This window comes from Balearica regulorum, chromosome 15, assembly GCF_011004875.1.
Source record: "Balearica regulorum gibbericeps isolate bBalReg1 chromosome 15, bBalReg1.pri, whole genome shotgun sequence".
Lineage (NCBI taxonomy): Eukaryota > Metazoa > Chordata > Aves > Gruiformes > Gruidae > Balearica > Balearica regulorum.
The window spans coordinates 12,890,690-12,911,262 of record NC_046198.1 but is presented as its reverse complement, the minus strand read 5'-3'; the positions used below and the strand labels follow the sequence as shown (position 1 = coordinate 12,911,262).

The 20,573-nt window shown below is 40.6% G+C and overlaps 1 protein-coding gene across 1 annotated transcript; it reads left to right on the top strand.

The window, feature by feature from the left end:
- The first annotated feature begins 53 nt into the window (after positions 1–53).
- Positions 54–19,948, top strand: EIF3B (eukaryotic translation initiation factor 3 subunit B). The gene is made up of 19 exons (XM_075767461.1): positions 54–903; positions 6,333–6,525; positions 7,890–8,009; positions 8,098–8,155; positions 8,801–8,929; positions 9,967–10,124; positions 11,048–11,179; positions 11,279–11,345; positions 11,918–11,964; positions 12,774–12,984; positions 13,570–13,642; positions 14,110–14,232; positions 14,691–14,769; positions 15,626–15,764; positions 16,436–16,561; positions 17,052–17,129; positions 17,534–17,642; positions 18,118–18,235; positions 19,375–19,948. Exons 1-18 carry the CDS (start codon positions 384–386, stop codon positions 18,219–18,221), a joined length of 2,466 nt encoding a protein of 821 aa, XP_075623576.1. The 5' UTR covers positions 54–383; the 3' UTR covers positions 18,222–18,235; positions 19,375–19,948.
- The last annotated feature ends 625 nt before the right edge of the window (positions 19,949–20,573 follow it).

Below are 20,573 nucleotides of genomic sequence, written 5' to 3'. Positions count from 1 at the left end.
CGAACCCCACCTCAGTAGACTGGAAGGAGGCGCCATCTTGGGCTCGACCACAGCGAGGCACGAAATGGGGGGAGCCACGGCTGCTGCAGAGTGAGAAGGAACGGAAGCCGCCGCCAGTTGAGCGAGGAACGGGGCGAAGAAGGGGACGGCAGCTGGTTCTGAGCGGAGCAGGGAGAAAAGCGGCGGTAGGCGGAAGCTCCGGCGGAGCAGAGTTCTCCGTCCCCCCGCCCGCCCCGCGCCAGTTGGTCGGTGCCGCCGCGCGAGGCCCGCTGGGCCTGGCGCACATGGCCCGGCGGTAGGAGCCTCCCCGCCCCTCCCCCACTCCTTTCCCCGTCGCGCTCGAGCTGGGAGCGCGCGGCCGGCCCGGCCCGCACCGACCCCCCATGCAGGACACCGAGGAGAGCCCGGCGGCCGCCGCGCCGCCCGACGCCCAGGGGCCCGGGGAGGAGCCCGAGCAGACGGACGGGCCCCCGGCGCCGGCGGAGCCGCAGCAGCAGGAGGAGGAGGAAGAAGAAGAAGAAGAAGGAGAGGGGCAGGAAGAAGAAGGCGAGTCTGAGGCGCCGCCGGGGCCCCCTGAGCCGCCGCCGCCGCCCGCCGCCGAGGAGCCTGTCGCCGCCGCTGAGCCCGAGCAGCCGCCGCCGCCTCAGCCGCCCTCGCCTCAGCCGCCGTCCGGCCGCGAAAGCCCCGAGAAGGCGGAGGCCGAGCCCGAGCCGCCCGCCGGGGCCGACCCCGAGGCTGAGCTAGCGGCCGAGGCCAAGACCGAGCCGTCGGAGGCCGAGCCGCCGGCCGAGCCCGGCGAAGTGCAGGAGAATGGGGAGGGCGCGCCCGTCGCCCCGGTCGAGCCCGAGGACGAGATTTCCTTCAGTGACCCCGAGGACTTCGTGGACGACATCAGCGACGAAGGTGCGGGCTTGGGCCGACGGCGGGGAGCGGGCGGCGGCGCTGGCGGGAGGGCGGCCGGCGCCTGGGCCTGCTCAGGCCGGCTGTGAGGGGAAGGGAGGGGCCGCGGGGAGGCAGGAGAGCTCCGGCGTGGGCCCCGGGCCTGCCCGCCGCGAAGGAGCGCTGGGGAGGCCGCGACTGCTCCGGGCCGAGCCGGCTGGCGCTGCGCAGTCGTGTCAGGGGCGCGGGCAGTGGGCGCCTCGGCGGTGCCTGGTGGTCCCATCCCGGGAGAGTGCGTGGGGAACCGGGTCTGCTGCTGGGAAACGCTCCGTTCCTCCCGCTCCCTGTGGGCCTGGCAGCTGGCTCTGCCCGTGCGTGCCGTGGCGGCCTCTCCGGCGTGGTTTGTGGACTGCTCGTGATGCTAAGTACACGTCTTCATCGTGGCGGCGTTTCTTAATCTTCTGGTGTATCTGTGCACGGTACGACACGGTTTAATTGCTGTTCTTAAATTTCCTATTGAACCTCAAATGTTGATCTGTGGGCTACCCTCACAAAGTGAAATCGTCAACTGACATGCTTTCCGTTTGCCTCTGTTAGTTAAATATAAAACCAGAATTTTTAAATTGTTGAGCAGATCAACAATTGTCAAATCTAGACAAACGACATTTAATCATTTTATTTTTTTCCATGCATGCAGAGTGAAATCTATAGATAAATAGTATGGGTTTGAGAAGAGTTACTGCTCGTGAAGATGTGATGTGGGGTACTTTGTGACAGAAAATATGGAAAACTATTTCTGGCAGTTGAAAATTCAAAATGAGACTCTTTTAAAAAAGTATTCAGTATTGACTGTCTTAAAATGGCTAAGCCATTGTATAACTGCGTAGACCACCAAAGGAACACCTAATTTTGGCATACAGGAGTTAGAACTCCATTTTAGTATTTTTTTCAGCTAAATCTTCCTAGATAAACCATCACAGTTCTTGAATAGTAAAAGTACTTGTTTTCCCAGTAATTGTTCTAACATATGTGCGGTTGTAGAGTCTGACATATGTGTGTCCTACACGTTGTAGGGTCTTATGTTACCTGTATCAAAACTGGATAATTGGTTCTTAAAGCATGTGATTGTGGGTCAGTCAATTATTCCAATTGGCAGTGGAGTACAGGTGATATACGTACCTTCTAGTGTTCCAGTCCTGTGTTTAGCTTAAAAAAACAGCAGCAAAATACCTTAGAGTAAGACAATTTAGTAGTCTGTATAGCTCTTTGAACTTACACGTTTGTTTCTTAAAGAGACTTTGGCAAAATTGTCTGCAAGTATGTAGTTGGATTATTTTTGTCCAGTCACATGTTTGCTTGATACGCTTTGTCTACATCTAGGATTATTATCTGAAATTCTGTCTTTCTTCAGAAAGTAGGCATAGTTTCCATCCTCACCTATGTTATTAAGGATTACCTTGGTTAACTTCTCAACTGTATGAATAATACAGTGTTAGTAGCTGAATTACTGTGTTTAAGTTTAGTCACTCTTGCTGGTCTGGCTTTCCGTGTGTTACTTCTTGAGCTCGCCTATTCTTTTCCCCTTATCCTGACGGCTCCCCAAGGAGAAGCGCAGTCCATCAGTGTCACTGAGCCAGGGCTATTCCAGTGCTGGTGGTGACATTACATCTTCAGGAACACCTTTGAGATGGACCAGCTTTAGGATTGGACCATCTCAGATGCATTACTTCAACTCTTTTTTTCCTCCAGAATGGTGTTGGCATGGCAGATCAGCTGATCAAAGTTCAAGCAGGGGAAGGGATGTTGGATAACCACTTAGATGCAACGAAGCTGTAGTTCAGATAATGACAGTGGTCAGTAAAATACTGCCAGCTGGAGATAGCTGTGTACCCACCACACCCCGCTTTTCTTGTGGGTGGAATAAGAGCTGGCTAAACCAGCTTCTTACCCTTTGAAGATTCCTTTGTTCACGATTTTGAATTTAAGGTAGAGGAAGGGTACAATGTAGGTATTTGTCTTTGTTACAGTTTTGATTCAATACAGGGTATTGTCTTCTTGCACATGAATCTAAATATGCGTTCCTTGGTTTGTCTGTAGGCCTACAAAGTCTTTGTGAGAAGTGGTTATTAAAAAATTACTAATAGAGCCTAAAAAATTACACTCTTGTGTGCATTTTTAGTGGAGATTTTGGTTTGGTTTTTTTTTTTTCCTTCTTGTAAGCTTCTGTGGAAATGTCCCTGTGGGACATGCTTTCATTTTATATGCAGGGAAAATCTAAAATATGGGATTATAGGATAAATAAGAAATTTACATGTGACTTTATTGTAATATCAGATTTTTACATTCCTCCTTTCAATCCTTACAATTTTTGTAGGCATAGCGGACACTTCATTGCGTGTGCCCTGAATTCTAGGCAAGTGATTACCTATCCACAACTTCAGTGTATTGTCAGCTACCTGGATAACAGCTCACTCCTGAAAGAGTATCTGAAGATCCGGTATACACTAGGAAGTTATCTTGCAGCAGTCATCTGTGTTCTTTTCTTCTGGTTCTGTAACAGTTTGAGTCAGCTTTCAACTTTGTAGGAAAAGCTTAAAGAAGGAGAGGCAAGTGGTCCAAAATACCTTCATTGTAACTTAAAGCACTTTTAGTCTGTGTGGTAGAATACTGTCTATAGAGTGATTACTAATAGCCACTGCTGAGCTTTTGATAGAAGTCAGGTTCTTGATGTAGGTTCCATTTTCCTTCTACTTCTTTGCCTACTATCTTTTCCAGATAGTGCTCTTAAAAGTTGTTATTGTTTGAGATTGTGCTTATTGGGACTGGTGCCTCTTGTCTTCCTGTCAAGTTTTGTGATCATCCTCAGCAATCTGTATGGTTTTGTGCTATCAGAATATCTCTTCTTAACTCTGGTTCTTTATGAACTTTTCCTGTGCTTGACTTTTTCTTTTCCCAATTTTCAGTTTTCGGCTCCCCATTAAGGGCTGTCTTCTAACTTGGTTCTTAAACATTCACTTCTAGCAAGTCTTCCTGCTCTTCACTAACTAATCTTTGCATTGTACGCTGTTCACTGAATGCTTGACTTGCTCTGAAGCGTAAATGTGGTCTTAGCCATTTTTGAATAGTTGTTACAAACTAGTAAGTAGTTGCTATAAATGGGAGAAGTTTGTGGGTATAATTTAAAGTATGTGGAGTACGTAAAATGACGTAACATGGAGGATTATTCCTCTAACCTCTTCAGCTTTCTGTAGTTGCTACCATTAATAGTAGGTTTTCACAATTTCTGGGTCTTTGTTTTTATTATACAAGTTAGCATCTTTTAACTTTTTATTTGTAGTTCCTACATGCACATGGAGAGCATCTTTTTGAGTAATAAATACTACAAACAACATCATTCTGTGAGTACTACATAATCTTGGTGGTAATAGCATCTGTCTATGCATAAGCATTAGTAAAGCATATTGTCCCGAATCAATGGAAAGCTTCACATGCAATAACCTGTTGAAGCTTAAAGTTATAGAAGGCCAAGGTTTTTTGGTAGTTTGAAATTCAAAGTAAGCGTATTTCTTCACTGCTGGAGATCTTTTCAGTGCTATTTCTGAGCAGAATAATTTCTAGAATTCCAAAATGAGCAAAAATCTGTAAAAATGTCTTCAAAATATCAACAAATCTAAGACTCTATTTCATTTGTTCTCATTTTTTAAATGTTTCTACGTGTGTTTGGAATTTTTTTTCCCCCTGGCTTGTGAGTGCTGTATATAGTCTGACTCTCCAAATTTTACCTTTATATTCTAGTTCAGGAATATGGTGGCATGCACTTACTTTCTGTCTAGTCTTGCATTTTATAGTGATCTTCACATAAGCTTAAAAATTGCTGCAGATATGCATGTATATTTCTCATATTTATATGGCATGTGTGAAACTTTGCCATTCATTTCAGCACAATTGGCTTTTTTTGTTAGCAGAATGTCTATTCTGGTCCATTTAAGTACACAAAACTAAAAATGTCAATAAACCAGAAATAATCTGCCACTTCTTACTGATGTTTCTTTAGAATACAGGAATGCAATCATGTTAACAAGTTGCAGGGGCATGAGTGATTACACCATGAAACAATCAGTAATCTGGACAAGAATTAAAAGTTTATGTTTGAACGGGATAGCTAGGGATATGGTGGAATTTTATTCCTGGAAAGCTTTAAAAATAACATTAGCTTAAAGTTATTTGAGAGATTGTTGGGATGTCCTTATCTTAAGTGATTCTATTTCAATCCATTGAAGATTGCTCCAGGTCAGTATGTTTCTGTAGTTAGGTAATGTTAGTTTGAGAACTGAGTTTGAATTTGTCCATTACCAATGGGGTTTAGTGGGTGGATACAGAACAAGCTGATAGAATTGACTTGAGGAATAGGTTAAAGTTAGATATGTCTAGAACTGTACAGAATGTATGTCTAGAAGCCTACCACATAAAAGTAACACAGTATTGTTGTTGAAGCTCCTGATTTTGTGCAGAACTCACAGGTGTGCTTTGTACCTTTTGACTGTTTTCATCCCAGTGGGCAGTATGCAAGCCACAGCTGGAGAGTTACAGTCATGCTGAACATTCTTCCTTCTGTATAAGGGGAACTTCAACAATACTGTAAACAATCTCTTCCCAGTAGAAAGAAGCTTGAAGCTGACAGTGCAGGGACTGAACAAACCTTCCCACCAGCAAGTACTCTCAAAATTTGTAAGATGATATAGGAAAGGGGAATTAGTATGGCTGACGAATATCCAGAGTATGAAAAGGTGTGTGCTTGTCTTCATTTGCTTGCATGCTTAAATAAGGCTTTAAGTGTCTTGCCTTGGACCTTCATTTTTGTGTTTAATTAAAGGTTTAGACGGAGTGTGAGTTCTCAAACATAATTACAGTGATGCGAAGACATGCAGAGCTTCCAGTATGGCAGATAGTTTTGAATGACACTAAAACTCATGTAATTTGGCAGGGAACATGTTACATTTCTTTTTATCAAAGTCATCCAGTTATAATTCGAGCCAAGGCTACAAATCAGAGCTTGGGTAGTAAATCTTATAGTTGCCTGCTGTATCATCAATTTTGAGGACTTTGTGAGCCAGCTCCAACTCCTGAAACATGCTAATAGTGCAAGTGTTGACGTCCTCAATGTAAGGTATTTCTTTAAGAAAGACTTCAAAAGTTAGCTGCTTGCAGTTTGTCAAGAAACTGCGTAATCATGCCTCTTAGCAAGAAAGTACTGTTGGAGTGTTGTGTGTTCACTTCAGTTGTTTCTCTGATAGAATGTTCATTCACTACCAAGTTTCTTAAATGATTCTTGAAATTTCCTGAAATTTGAAGTCTTCCTGTTCTCTTACTGTCACTATTCTTTTCACTTTTCTGTCGTCTTCCTTGATGATGTAGACTGGTGCCTTAGTTTCTTATATGTTTTTTCTTTGCAGAATTACTTGGTGATGTACTGAAAGATCAGCCGCAGGAAGCAGATGGAATCGACTCGGTAATCGTCGTGGATAATGTTCCCCAGGTTGGACCAGACCGACTAGAGAAACTGAAGAATGTCATCCACAAAATATTTTCCAAGTTTGGTAAAATTATCAATGAATTTTACCCAGAAGCAGATGGAAAGACAAAAGGGTAAGTCATGATAATTCCTATAGGAAATAGGATTGAAACACTGCTCTGACTTACCCTTTATTATTAGTGTCAATACTTTATGGCCAATTTTTATGGTAACCCCATAGTCATGCTCATCACTTTCATCTACTTTAGTCTGTACAATTCTGACATCTAGTCTCAGTGACAAACAGAACTTCCCAAGGGAACTGAGAAGCTTAATAGCTCATTAAGCTACTGTGTGTGTGTGTTAATTATGGAAACAGTTTAGCTGGGTTTGGAAGACAAATTTCTGTGCAGCGCTAAATGAGGTTTTTTTGTTAATTTTCTGCCGTGGCTATTAAATGGGTTAAAGGTCCATTTTAGTTAAAAATAGCGGTGGATGTACTGTTTATTGCAAAGTGGACTGTCAGTATTCTGTCTCTGGTTGCGAGTGCTTATGCTTAGATTAGTGACTCCAACTTTTTTAAGTTCAGCGAGCTCTTCCCAGGACCTTTTTTCTCTTTGCCAACTTCTGATCACTATTTCTGGTTAGCTGCAGCATCTGAAATTGAGAAGAAATGATCAAGCCCAAAGGGAGAGGGCAGGGGAAAGAAAGTTTTAAGGAGAGAAACTGGGCAAAAATCAATCTGATGAATATGAGGTTTTACTGATTCTTGTTACTGTGGTTGGAGTAGCATATGTTCCTGACTTTGGGAGGAATCCATAGTTTAGAAAGCATAAAGTGGGTTTTCTGGAGTGGAGGGATTGTTGATTCTGTAAGGTCAGTGTGAGAAGCATGAGAAAATTATTCTGTCTGTCTGTGCTCATGCCTGTCTTTGAGGCAGTGTCTGACAGTCTTCAGCATACCATTAATTTGAAGTCTGCTGGGCCACAAGCTAGACTGTAGTAGTGGCAAGAAGGAAGTTGAATTGAATTCAACATAATTGAAAAACAAGAGTGGTGCTTTGGGATGCCTATGACAGCAAGATTTACAATTTCTAAACATGATCTGTCATTCAGCTGGAAAGAGCTGCGTACTTAACCTGCCTGTTACTAGCTTTCATTGTTATTCTGTGTTGCATTGAACTTGCATTCATCGCTGAGTCTAGCCCATTTACAGAAAGGATATCAGTTTAATTCAGGTCAAGCCCATACAGCTAAAAAGTGTATATGTGTCTGTGGCCAAAATGGAGATTAATTGCTTTTGACCCTAACTGGTTAGGGACAACACAAGAAGTTATTTTGTAGATGGTCCGTACTGAGTTCTTAGTTCATCCTCATTGTTTTTTTTGTTTTTTTGGTTTTTTTTTGTTTGTTTGTTTTGTTTTTTGTTTTTTGTTTTTTTTTAATTATGAGCCTGTTAGGTAGTCAACAATAACTTCCTACTTTTGTCTTCATTATAGGTACATCTTTCTGGAGTACATGTCTCCTTCTCATGCGGTGGATGCTGTGAAGAATGCAGATGGATACAAACTGGATAAACAGCACACTTTCAGAGTCAACCTTTTCACAGACTTTGATAAGTGAGTGCAGCTATCATGTATCTGTAGATTTTGGGATTCTAATCAAGAGTGCCTGCACAGCATATAACCAATCAAATTGCTCTTTCAGGTACATGACAATCAGTGATGAATGGGAAATCCCTGAGAAGCAGCCATTTAAGGATTTGGTAAGGATTTTTTGGAAAAGTGGAAAGAATATTCAGCATAATATGAAATGATTACTTCATTGCTGGAGCGTTCATACGGAAATAAAAACGATGTGTTAATAGTGTTGTCGTAAGTAGCAGTAGTGATCGTGTGCTCCTGTTCCTTCGTTCTCACTGTCGTGAAGTGACGGGAAGAACTTGGTGGTTCTGCTTAGTAGTTCTGCATAGGGTAAAACTTAAAAGTAAATAATTTTGCACAAGTTATTTAAAAATAGAATTTTGAAAGCATCATCTTATATTTTTAAATGTTTCAGGCAAAGCTCTGTATTACCGCTGGCTTTGTAAACAGTCCTGTGGAGGAAGGGATAGGTTTAAAAAAAAAAACCACCAAACTCCAAAAAACTCCTTAAGTTATTTTAGTCAAGAGGTGTTAAACATCATCAAACCACCCTAAAGGTCCACCTTCTTAGTCTGTTCTCTTAGCCTCCAGTAACCAGTAATTTGAATTATTTAATTTCACTTTAAAAACTTGTTTGCAATGATAAGATTCCAAAGTTGCACACTCTTTGTAAGACCAACTTCCACATGCCAGGTAGATACTACTTTGGAAATTTGTTGTTTTAGCCTTTGACTCACTAATAATCTTTTTGCTTCTGTTTTTCTTAGGGGAATCTCCGATACTGGTTGGAAGATCCTGATTGTAGGGATCAGTACAGTGTGATCTTTGAGTCAGGAGACCGGACCTCCATTTTTTGGAATGATATCAAGGAACCTGTTCAAATTGAGGACAGAGCAGTGAGTGTCCTGGAAGTGCTGTACATTGCAGATACACTGTCAGTCTCATTCATTTTATGACATTTCAGGTTTTTCCTATTTTTTAAAAAACATTTTTTTTCCCCATTACTGAAATACTTTTTTTTCTTCCTTTTGAAGAGGAGTGGTGAAATTACATCCTTTAGAATTAGACTTAGCTGCTTAGGTAAAACACATGTGGAGTTAGCTTGTTTGTGGTGGTCTTTTTTCTTTTTTTAATATATATATATAACTAGTCCATGATGCCTATTAATTTCCTTCATCCGTATATTATAGGTGATTCAGAAAGACCTGAAAATGCAAAGTCAGAGTTTGAGAAGTACTGTTCATTAGAGCTGAGTATGTGCTTAAGTATGCTGCTTCTGATCACTTCTTGCTTTTTTGCTGACTGCAGAGGTGCTAAAGAGGAATAGCTGGTTTGGTAATAGCATATAAACCGGAGAGTTAGTCTGCTGCAGGCAGTTGACTTGCTGAGAACTGTTGGTACCCAGAAGCATTTTCTTTAATAACCATTATGCATGACAGTAGGAAGAAGTTGGCTTCTGCGATGATGAGTAATTTTGCTGATCACCATGGTTACTAGCCATGGTCTGTATTGCTGAAGCCTCTCTAACTTAGCTGAAGGTCAAGAGCTGTATTGTTGTTAAGAAATTTGAAATACTTTCCCTTCTGAGAAGAGTATGTTCTTACCAGGGCTGAAAGACAGCAAGGAAACCCAAGCCTGTTAGGTGGGTTTAATTGTTACTATGCAAAGGTTGTCGCTGTACCTGGAAAATGTTTTTGTTGATCACTAAGTTGAAAAGGTGTCAATTGACAGTTTTGAACCTGAAGAAAAAAGAACTGCGCATTATGTGCATGAAATTAAACTCCACAACTAGTTCAAGATATCACTAATTCGGAGATCTTCACTTAGTCGTTGGATTTGCAAAATGTGATGCTACAAGCCATGCGTTATTCTTTCCCCTTTAGGAATCCCGCATTAATTTAAACCTTTGTGTATACTTTTTTTTTAAATCCAGCGGTGGACAGAAACCTATGTACGTTGGTCCCCAAAGGGTACCTACTTGGCTACCTTCCACCAGAGAGGCATCGCACTTTGGGGTGGAGAGAAATTCAAGCAGATTCAGAGGTTTAGTCACCAGGGGGTGCAGCTTATTGACTTCTCGCCCTGTGAAAGGTATGGAGTATGACATTGGTTTGGGCTAAGGGATCAAAAGCGTGAAGCACACACATTCTGGCTGCTGTGCTTTGAAATCTGATGTGGTTGGGGTCTTCCGTTCTCCTTTGCCTTTGGAAGTACTGCTTGTCATGCATAAATCCTTCTTAGAATGAGTGAAACTCTACCTGGCTTTTCTTTGACTTCAGGAAAGATACTCAACATAATCTGGAATAATTCATCTACAAAACTGAGCTGACAAGTTTCCTCAAAGGCATTACTATCCCAAGGCAGAAGACCATATTTTTTCCTCTTTAGTTGGATGGGATGTCTGTAGTGTTAGATTTCTAGTTCTCTGAATTTCAGATGAGTAACATCCTCCAAATCTGTAGTACAGAAATTAACTCCTTAAGCTTTTTTCAACGTTAAAGAGGTCTTTAGAGAAGGCTAAAATAATTTCAGGACTGAGATGCATTTTGTTTTGCTAGTTTTCAAGTGACGTATTTAGAAGCAATTAGGTTTTATGTTTTATTGTATTAAAGAGAGATTATTTATCTTTAAATGGAGAAGTCTAGCATACCTATAGTTCAGGTTGGCTAAGGTCAATGGATTTGTATTTGGTTCCAAACCAGTGATGATCTTGTGGCAAAACAGTATAGTAGGTAACAGTGTATTTGGTGAGTTCCCCTCTCTTGTAACATCAATATGGGAAGGCTTACACATAAATGTAGAGTCTTTTCAGCCAGAGGGATGCCAGGGAAATAGTGTCTTATAAGCTTTCTCCTCCTTTATCATACTGTTCTGATTTTTCCCTCCTCTCCAGAAAGTCCCATTGGAGAAACTGCTGTTTGAAAGTGCATTGTATTTAAATATTATTTGGATGAAAGCCTGCTTGTACTGACATAATAGATGAAGTTTTGATGCTGAATTTATGTCTTTTGTAGGTATCTAGTGACCTTCAGCCCTTTGATGGACACACAGGATGACCCTCAGGCTATTATCATCTGGGATATTCTGACTGGGCAAAAGAAGCGAGGATTCCACTGTGAAAACTCGGCTCACTGGCCTATTTTTAAGTAGGTTGAGAAACAGAATTAGAAAGTAGCAGTCCCAGACTTTGCCTAATAAAAAGGCAGTTCCTATCTAACATTCTTTTTTTCTTTCTATTTGCTTAGATGGAGTCATGATGGTAAATTCTTTGCTCGAATGACTTCAGATACCCTCAGCATCTATGAAACACCTGTAAGTTCTTGCTTTTTTTGCATAATGCTTATTGCATTACAATGTCAGTCTTTCCTATGGTATCTATTTTAAAGTATACATTTTAATAATACACTCTAGAACTGGGCTTAGAAGAGGAGGAAATCCATTTGCTCTTGGCTTGTTCTTTCCTGGGTGAAAAACTTTAGCTGAGTCTGAAAGTAAATTTCACACCACACTTCTAGAAGAAGTAGACAGTATACTACTTATACTACTTAGAAGAGTCAATAGGATTAAGGTTATGTGATGCCTCCCAGCTCTCAGTAGCCGGTGAGTGCCAAAGTACTCAAAACGCACTATAAATTGCAGTCTAATCTAGTCTGGTTTGCATTTTCATTATAATTCAGGCTGCTGTACTCATTAATTCTGTACAGCAATTCTTGTTTTATTTATAATTGTGGTGTACATATGTTCATAATAAAAAATAGGGATACAGGATCTCTGAAAACTGTACATAATTTCCTAGTTTGCACTCTAACAATAAGAGTAGAAGGTGCGTGTGTAAATACAAGAATGTTACTAAGTTGAAAATTCACACATCTCTCTTCTTTTAGTCTATGGGTTTGTTGGACAAGAAAAGCTTGAAAATCACTGGGATAAGGTGAGTCTATTCCTTTGTAAAGATAACTGCTCTCTTGAGTTGGAATCTTTATGTCTAGGGGTTTGTTACGGTGAGAGGAATCTTTAGACTGTTGACTAGAGAAAATGGCCTCACGTGCTGAAGTGGTCAAATTAGACAAACTGGCGAAAAGGAATGGAAAATTCTCCATTTATTGATGTCCACGGTTGACAGCTTGTATGCTTTGAAATCCTCTTTGTGGTAGTGCTCAATCTAGGGTCTAGCTTAGGAGTCCTCTTCCTTGTCTACAAAACCAAACTGGAATGCAGTTTGTTAGGGAATATCTCCCTAACAAGATTTGTATGCTGGCTTAAAAGCGTGCTGTATGCTGCCTGTTAGCAGGGAACGGGTTTGAGTTTGTGCGTGTCTGCACAATAGACACTGACTCCTGTGAGAGGTGCCTCTTTCTAAAGCAACAAGAAAATTAAGTGTACTCAGCTGCAAGAAGACTGTCTCCAGTGTAATTTAATAGCGGTTCTTTTCTCATTGATTTAATCAGCCTGTTTCTTAGATCTTTTGTGGTTACACTGTGTGTAACCTGTTCTCTTTAGTGAAATGTACTGTTTTGATAACATTGGTCATGTAGTAAGTTTAAATAGCAGCTTTTTAAATATCTGTTTCCGTATGATATGTGTAAGGTTATTAAATTGTCTTCAGTTGCTTGTCTGTATCTGTCTTTATTGAGAGCTGATACTTGTCTGCAACATTCAGATACAACAATGAAAATGTTTCTGCTTGTAGTATCTCTAACTAAAAATTAAAGTGGCATATTTTTAACTTTCTTCCTGTAGAGACTTCTCATGGTCTCCAGGTGGTAACATAATTGCTTTCTGGGTGCCTGAGGACAAAGACATCCCAGCAAGAGTGACTTTGATGCAGCTGCCTTCTAGACAAGAAATTCGTGTGCGGAATTTGTTCAATGTCGTAGATTGTAAACTACACTGGCAGAAGAACGGGGATTACCTGTGTGTGAAGGTGGACAGGACTCCCAAAGGCACACAGGTATGTGGATTCTGATTATATTCATAAAATCTGGTTCTATCTCATGCTGACGCCTCATTTTCTTACAGTACTGTCCTTTAATATAGACAGTGTAAATTATGTGATGGCAAAGCTATTTTTCATTTTTTCCATTTGCATTTGAGGCATGTGGGGAGCAAAATGTTTGTAATGTTTGCATCCAAGATTTGCTTTGACTTGAGTGGCATCTTGGACTTGGGTGAGAGCTATATGCCTCACCTCTTTTCCTACTCACAGTTAAGCAGTTGTAGAACAAACCATAGGTCATGCTTCGCAATGTGCCATATGTTTATCTGTTTTAATTAAAATCTCATAACAGTCTGAAAAGAAACAGATGCTTCTGTACAATTCTTAAGTTATTCTTTATCACAACAGAAGAATTCAGAATGTGTTGAGTAATGAGTCATACTGTCTTTCTCGGCTGTCATTAAAGAAACAAATCTTGACTCTGTCTCTCATCCTGTGTCCTGACAACTAATTGTGTAGCTGTCCTTCTATGCCTAGTGATTAAAATTATTTGCTCTACTGCTTCTGTGCTGGATAATGAGCTGATCTTGGCCTTTACAGGGAGTAGTGACCAACTTTGAAATATTCCGAATGAGAGAGAAACAGGTGCCAGTGGATGTGGTGGAAATGAAAGGTAATGCCAAGTATTTACTTACTTTTGGATTTTTAACTTTTTTGAGGAGGCATGCATGTTAGAAATTCCATCAACATGTGAATAATTAGGAAGTTATCTCTTTTGAGAGGAGCTAACGTATTCATGTTGCAGAGCTGCTCCTGTAAAAATGAGAAATCAAGACTTTTGTTGCTATTCATGCTTGTGACTTGAAAAATTACAGAACTGAAAATAAAGATGGTAGGGCTGATAGTGTATTCTATAGAAGATGAGAGACTTTGAAGCTATTGCTTGACAGTTCTCATAATTCCCTGCATTTGCTTTATCAACCCATGTTTTTAAAGGTAGTCTGTATGGCAGTCTGTTAACTGATGGGTTCCCTTTCTTCAGCGTCTTGGTTTTCTTTGGTAACTGCTTGAAATCAAAGCTTTGTATTGTCTTTTGACAGAGTTTTCACACACACACACACGCTTTTTTTCTTTTTCCAGAAAGCATCATAGCCTTTGCTTGGGAACCAAATGGAAGCAAGTTTGCTGTGTTGCATGGTGAAACTCCACGAATCTCAGTTTCCTTTTACCATGTTAAAAACAATGGGAAAATAGAACTCATAAGTAAGTGACTGAAAAACAAGTGAAAGGTGTAGATACTAAGCATTTCGCATGGCAATAGATGTAGTAAATTCAAAATTGTGGCTGTTTGTGGTGGATAGTATGGCAATAGGTGCTGTGCCTGACATTGTATTATAGAAATCTAATTTTCTGGTGGCAGCTAAACTGTTTTTACTTTGACTCAGTCCAGGGTGTGGGAATAAAATGCTTACAAGCCGGAATAATTTTGTGGCCTTGGGAAGTTCATGCTAAGTGATAGCACAGATTTGGCTCACTTCAGATAAAAAATTATTCCCAGTTACGTTTTGGGGTCTTCTGATACCCTTCTCTTCTTTCCCCTGCTAGCTTTGGATGTTCTGGTGCTACTGGGTTTTGTCTTTAGAAGTGTAGGGTTAAGGACTGTTAGGACATGATGGCATTGGACTGAGATATTTTTCTGAATTTGTCTTGTTTCTTTCCAGAAACGTTTGACAAACAGCAGGCAAACACGATATTCTGGAGTCCTCAAGGGCAATTTGTAGTGTTGGCTGGCCTCAGAAGGTGAGTATTGAACGTTACTGAATGCCACATTCATTTTCAGGAGGAAAAAGACTAGAGTATCTCCTCAGGAGGTGTTTGGTATCTCCATGAATGTTGCATTGTTGCGTAATCCTGACACAGCTTTCCAAAAGCAAAGGAGAAGTGATGCAAGTTCATGATGTAGCTTTGTCCTTTGTAACTTCTGCTTGCTATTTTTGCCACATCAAATGAAGAATGCGTTTTTCAACGGAAAAGTGGGTATTTGGAAACACTTTTCAGCTGTTCAAGTTAAATACTGACTCAACTAATCCAGTTTGCACAAGTTTGTGGCACTCTCAATGCATTTGTTTTTGTCACAGCCTTGTGCCTCCTCATGGGCCATACCTCTTAATGACAAAGCTGTTTGTAAAAGAGTTATCAAGAAAGTTTCACTTTAGAGCAAGTGAAGATGGGTTTTATTAACCGGTTGAGTAGTAATTGCCTTTACATGCTTTCAGACAAGCACTGCTGTTCATCTTAGAAATCTTTTTTTTTTTCTTTAATCTTGTCTTCACTACTTAAATATGTCTAAGCATATGCTTGTTAAACTTTGCTTGTAACTTGCCTATAGTATGTTTTCACTGTGACTTTAAGAACAGAAATAACATGGGTTAAGGGTCACTGAACATAGAAACAAAAGCCTCATTCTTACTTGGATTTTTGTTTTTATTCATCACGTTGCTTTCTAGCCACAGAGACTGATATGAGCCTGTCTCTTGGTTTCTGTGAAAATTTATCTTTGTAGTGAGGACTTGTAAAGATGCATCTTTACAAAATGCTTTTAAAAAACCAGGCTATACTAGTGTGTAAAACAATTTGTCTTGTTTTGTCCTGACAGCATGAATGGTGCCTTAGCATTTGTTGATACATCTGACTGCACCATGATGAATATTGCCGAACACTATACAGCTTCAGATGTGGAATGGGATCCTACAGGCAGATACATTGTGACTTCTGTGTCTTGGTGGAGCCACAAGGTACTAATGCTTGCAGTTTGGTGGCTTGCTTTTTTTTTTTTTTTTTAATTTTCTTCCTCTCTCCCTTCTCTTCCAGCGGTATTGGAAAGGGCTGTTTGTGAGGAAGAGAAAATGGACACCTGTCACTGGTCATAGGACTTAAAACTTGCACCATAGTTTTCTGCATTAATTTCTGAACATCAGTATTTATTTGGGCCACTAGCTTCACCAGCTGTCCAAAATACGTTCTGGAAGGGCAGTTCGTGAGTCTAAACTGAGTGCCCTTTTTAGGAGTTTTCACTATGTCTTTAGCAATTTGAAGCTTGATCTCCTTGTGCTCCACACAGAACAGCAGGATTTATTGCACCTGTCTTTACTTTTACATGGTTCCAGCCACTGCACTGTAGTCTTCTCCTGTACAAGTATAGAATCTGGCATTTAGGAATATGATAGACTGGCTTAGTTTCAAGTTGTTGTCACCCTCCAGAAGGTAACTTCTTGTACAGCTTCAGTGAAACAGATATTTTGCTGAGTAGTTTGACTTGTGCAAGGAAGACACTAACAAAAAGAGCACCTTGGTTCTGTTGATAAATGGTGCTGATTTTATAAAAAAAGACCCTTAAGACATGGAGTGAGGACTACACTGTTAAGTTATAACTTACCTTGACTGAGATGGTGCACTGCTCTTCCAGGTGGACAATGCATATTGGTTATGGACCTTCCAAGGCCGTCTACTTCAGAAAAACAATAAAGACAGGTTCTGTCAGCTGCTCTGGAGACCACGACCAGCTACCTTGCTCAGTGAGGATCAGATAAAGGTAGGGTATTCCACTGACTGACTCTGCTGACATTGATTTGGTGTATAAGCATACATGGTTTACTCCCTCTTCTTGAGGATGAGGCTTCAACTGTTAGAGTTATGCAAATGCCTTTTGTCCTGAATTTGTGAAAAAAAGGTATTGCTGTAGGGGACCTCACTTCTGAGAATGACTGTAAATATTAACTTCTTTAAGCTCAGAATAGAAATGGTTATCAGTTGTTCTTACAGTTAGGGTACAGTGAAAGGATATAAAGAGTGACAAAATTGAATTGTCTAGACTTCACTAATTCCATGTGTACAGAAGCATTTACGTGATCCGTAAGCCAGGAAGAACAAACAATATTATAGTGAAGGGAAACTGCCTAGGAGAGAGATGTTTTTAAAAAATGCATAGCCTGCTTAGGCCTACTGAAGGAGTTCTTACAGAATACGATGGTTGTGATTGCTAGTCTGATATCCTAGTTGAAATAAAATTCCCTGTTTTACAGCAAATTAAGAAGGACCTGAAGAAATACTCCAAGATATTTGAGCAGAAGGATCGCCTGAGCCAGTCCAAAGCTTCAAAGGCAAGACACTTTTGGAATATAATAATGTAGACAAAACACTTGTAACCTGTCCTTAGTTACTTTGTAATGGTTGTATATAAGTTAAATTTTTTTCTATAACAAATATCTGTGTGTGTTTCAATCCAGATGGTTAGAGTTGGTTCCAATAGGTAGTTCAGACAGATGCTACTAAACTGACATTCTTAGGGAGTTGCTGCATTAGCCAGTCTTTAAATTAAGAAAAGCTCTAATTTAAAAAAAAACCCTCACCAAAACAACTTTTTGATTACATAAGAGAATGATCTTTTTTCTTTTAAGTCAGTAGAAAGTATGTTCGTGAGAAAAAAGTTTGATTTGCGAACAAATGCATCACATGTGGATTTGATTTATTGGGGAGGTTTAATGACCTCTTCCTGCCTCTGTAGGAGCTAGTGGAAAGGAGACGTACAATGATGGAAGAGTTCAGAAAGTACCGCAAGATGGCACAAGAGTTGTACATGGAGCAGAGGAACGAGCGTTTAGAGCTTCGAGGAGGTAAGCCACACACAATACTTCTAAGGGCTTGCTGCTAGGTAACTGCTGCTTCTTACTGCATAACTACCCTGTTCCGAAGACTCATCCACTATGTCTCTTCCCTCTGTTTCCTCCTAAAGCTAGTCCCTTCTTCTCTGAAGGTTATTTATACTTTTTATCCTGAGTCAAAACAGGATTTTTTTTTTTTATGGGAGAAAGCTTGCATATTGCTGCCTGCCAGATTTTGATACCTGTGTTTTACCTCACTTCTTTACGCTTCAATGCAAGCATGGACTGTGAACAGATTTGGGTGTTGCATTTAGCCAGAAAATCCACAAAAGCCCCGTGGTGGGAGACAGTAATGCCTGTTATGATTTAAAGCACCAAATACCTCTTGTTTCACTGCTGGTATAAGGACTGTTTCTGCCAAGAGCATCAAATCTTTCCACTGCTGCTGTGTTTGATACCTTCAGTGTTAACGTTTTCTCTGTTCCAGGGGTAGACACAGATGAGCTGGACAGCAATGTTGATGACTGGGAGGAGGAGACTGTTGAATTTTTTATCAATGAAGAAATTATTACCCTTGCAGAACCAGAGTAATTAATAAAACTGTGGTAAGATAGCATACCTCTCAGTAGAGAGAAACTTTTTCTGTCAGCTATTAGTATAGATTCAATAATTTGCTTGAGAAAGTTCAGTCTGTTGCACAAGTGAATGTGTTGTTTTCTGAGTTGTTTTCTCTGTGGCTAGAGGGCACAAAAGCTTTTTTTTAAAAGTAATCGCAGATGGTCAGATTTGAGTTGTGCTGAGCGGAATACTGTGTATGTCCTGTCTTGGCAGAGTGATCAAACCTGCAGCAGAGTCAGGATCAATTTCTAAACACAGTGTACTGCAGACTCTGTAAGTTCTGTCAGTAGGAGGAATTGTAGTTAGTATGAGAGAGAAATTTTGCCTTTTGGAAGAATTGCATATTAGTTCAAGACTGGACAGAGTTTAAATACTGTATTAAAAATTTTAAGGCAAGTTGACTGTGGGCTGATAAAACTTTGAATAAATGTTTAAATATCTATAAGAACTCTACTATCACTTTCTAGAAATGTTCGGTAGAATTCAGGTAGTGACAGATTCTTACGTACCGACAGTCACTGCTTGTTGCTGAAATCTTTTATTTAATCCAGTGCTTTTCCCAGTTCCTTTTTGTGAACTCATATTATATATTTGTATGTTGAAAATAGAGGCTACTTTCAGCCCCTGTTGTAGGAAATGTCCTTTAGGGAGCCTGATGTTGTATTGAGGAAGGAAAAGGTATTTTGATAGTGAAGGCGCTCACATAGGACTTAAAACCTGGGATGGGTTCCTGCTCTGTCACGCATAGGACTTCACTTAAGGAAGAGGAAGGGGGAGAGTGGAAGTATGCCTTTTGCAGCTGTAAGTCACCCTACAGCTCTTCAGCATCCAGATACTAAGGAGTTCAAGTAAAATATGAGCAATACACCTCTTTGACCTGTAGAAAAAATAATAGCCTTGATACCATTGAATATATTTGGATCTGGCTTATCTGTGACCCATACCTGGGAGATCCTTTTATGGAAGGAAGAAGGATAGAACCTAGTGTAATAATTTAAACAAACCAGTTTAAGAACAGGTGAAACACATGCTTGCGTAGGCTTTCACCAGCTAGCATCTGTGGTGAGGTTGAGCTCTTTGTATAAGGGCAGAGTAACTAACTCGCCTCTTTTTTCCTTTTCTGCAGCACCACCATATCTCGTGCTGAAAAGAAGATCGTTCATTTTCAGAAAGCCTACATCAACTTTGGAATTTTTAATCCATATTCTTGCACTCTGGAAGGGTGGATGCACCAGATTTTCTCCATTCTGACACATTGTAGTGCCTTTAAGTCTTGCTGCCTGCTGCAGTGACATTACTAGAAAGGCGCTGCTTTTAAATTTTTATTCTCTTTTTTTTTTAGGGTTTAATTCTTTTTTTTTTCCTTTTTAAATCCACTACTACCAGTATTTACTTCCTGACTCCCATGCAGTACTTACCAACTGGCAGTTTTTGACCATTGCCAGTGAGGTGAGATTCATAAGTGCACCTCTGTCTTACACACACGCACGATGTTTCTGTTTCAGGACTCTTTCTATGTCCCGAGTGCATGGACAGATGTTCATTTTGTTTGGGGAAAAGTCAACAGAACCATTTGTCGTATGATGTGTTTTAGTGTGCTGAAGCAGCACTACAGTGGGCTATATCCTCCTCCTTTCAGATTGCGAAAGGATGTCTCCCTCAGAGCTGAATATGGAAATAAAAGCAGACCTATACTAAAACCAGGTTGGCTACGCGTTGTTTGTAGGGAATCTTTCCCTGAATTATGAAAGTCAAACATACCCACAGTAATAAGAGTGTGTTTGCTACATTGACTACAGGGTTCCTTTGGATTTGTTTAAAATCTCAGTTCCTCATGGCTCTTCTGGTTTTGTGTTGGGGTTTGTTTTTTACAGTGATGGTACAGCTCATTACTCTGAAAAGTTGACCTGTTCACTATAGTGGGGTGACTTGAAAACAAGTGGATTTCTTAAACCATTTGCAAACTGATACTAGCCTCGGGAATTACTGGATTAGTCTAAGTCTTACTAGTGAACATTGCAAACTTTCAGAGAGGTGCTCTGTACGCACATGCCTTATGCTCCCTGTTACAGTACCTAGTTTAATTTCTAAAGCCCTCTGTGCTCAGAGGGGAAAAGTGTACTTAAAGCTGGTGGAGCAACTTCTCTGTATTTGTATTTATGAGTAGAAATTCTTTTCTGGATATTGTCAGAGCAGTGAGAGAGTTTGGCCTGCTGCTTGCCCTTTGAGAGGCAGAGGAGAATGAGGTTGTTCTTGTCCCCTCTCCTGGACTGACCGGTGAAATTGCTCATGTGAGTCCTGGTGACTGGCTCTTTTTAAACCCTG

Bases quoted from the DNA above. Each gene is read 5' to 3' on its own strand.
- EIF3B (XM_075767461.1), top strand. From the start codon at position 384: ATGCAGGACACCGAGGAGAGCCCGGCGGCCGCCGCGCCGCCCGACGCC. The intron at 8,010-8,097 runs GTGAGTGCAGCT...TTGCTCTTTCAG, and splicing joins CTTTTCACAGACTTTGATAA to GTACATGACAATCAGTGATG. The intron at 16,562-17,051 runs GTAGGGTATTCC...CCTGTTTTACAG, and splicing joins TCAGTGAGGATCAGATAAAG to CAAATTAAGAAGGACCTGAA.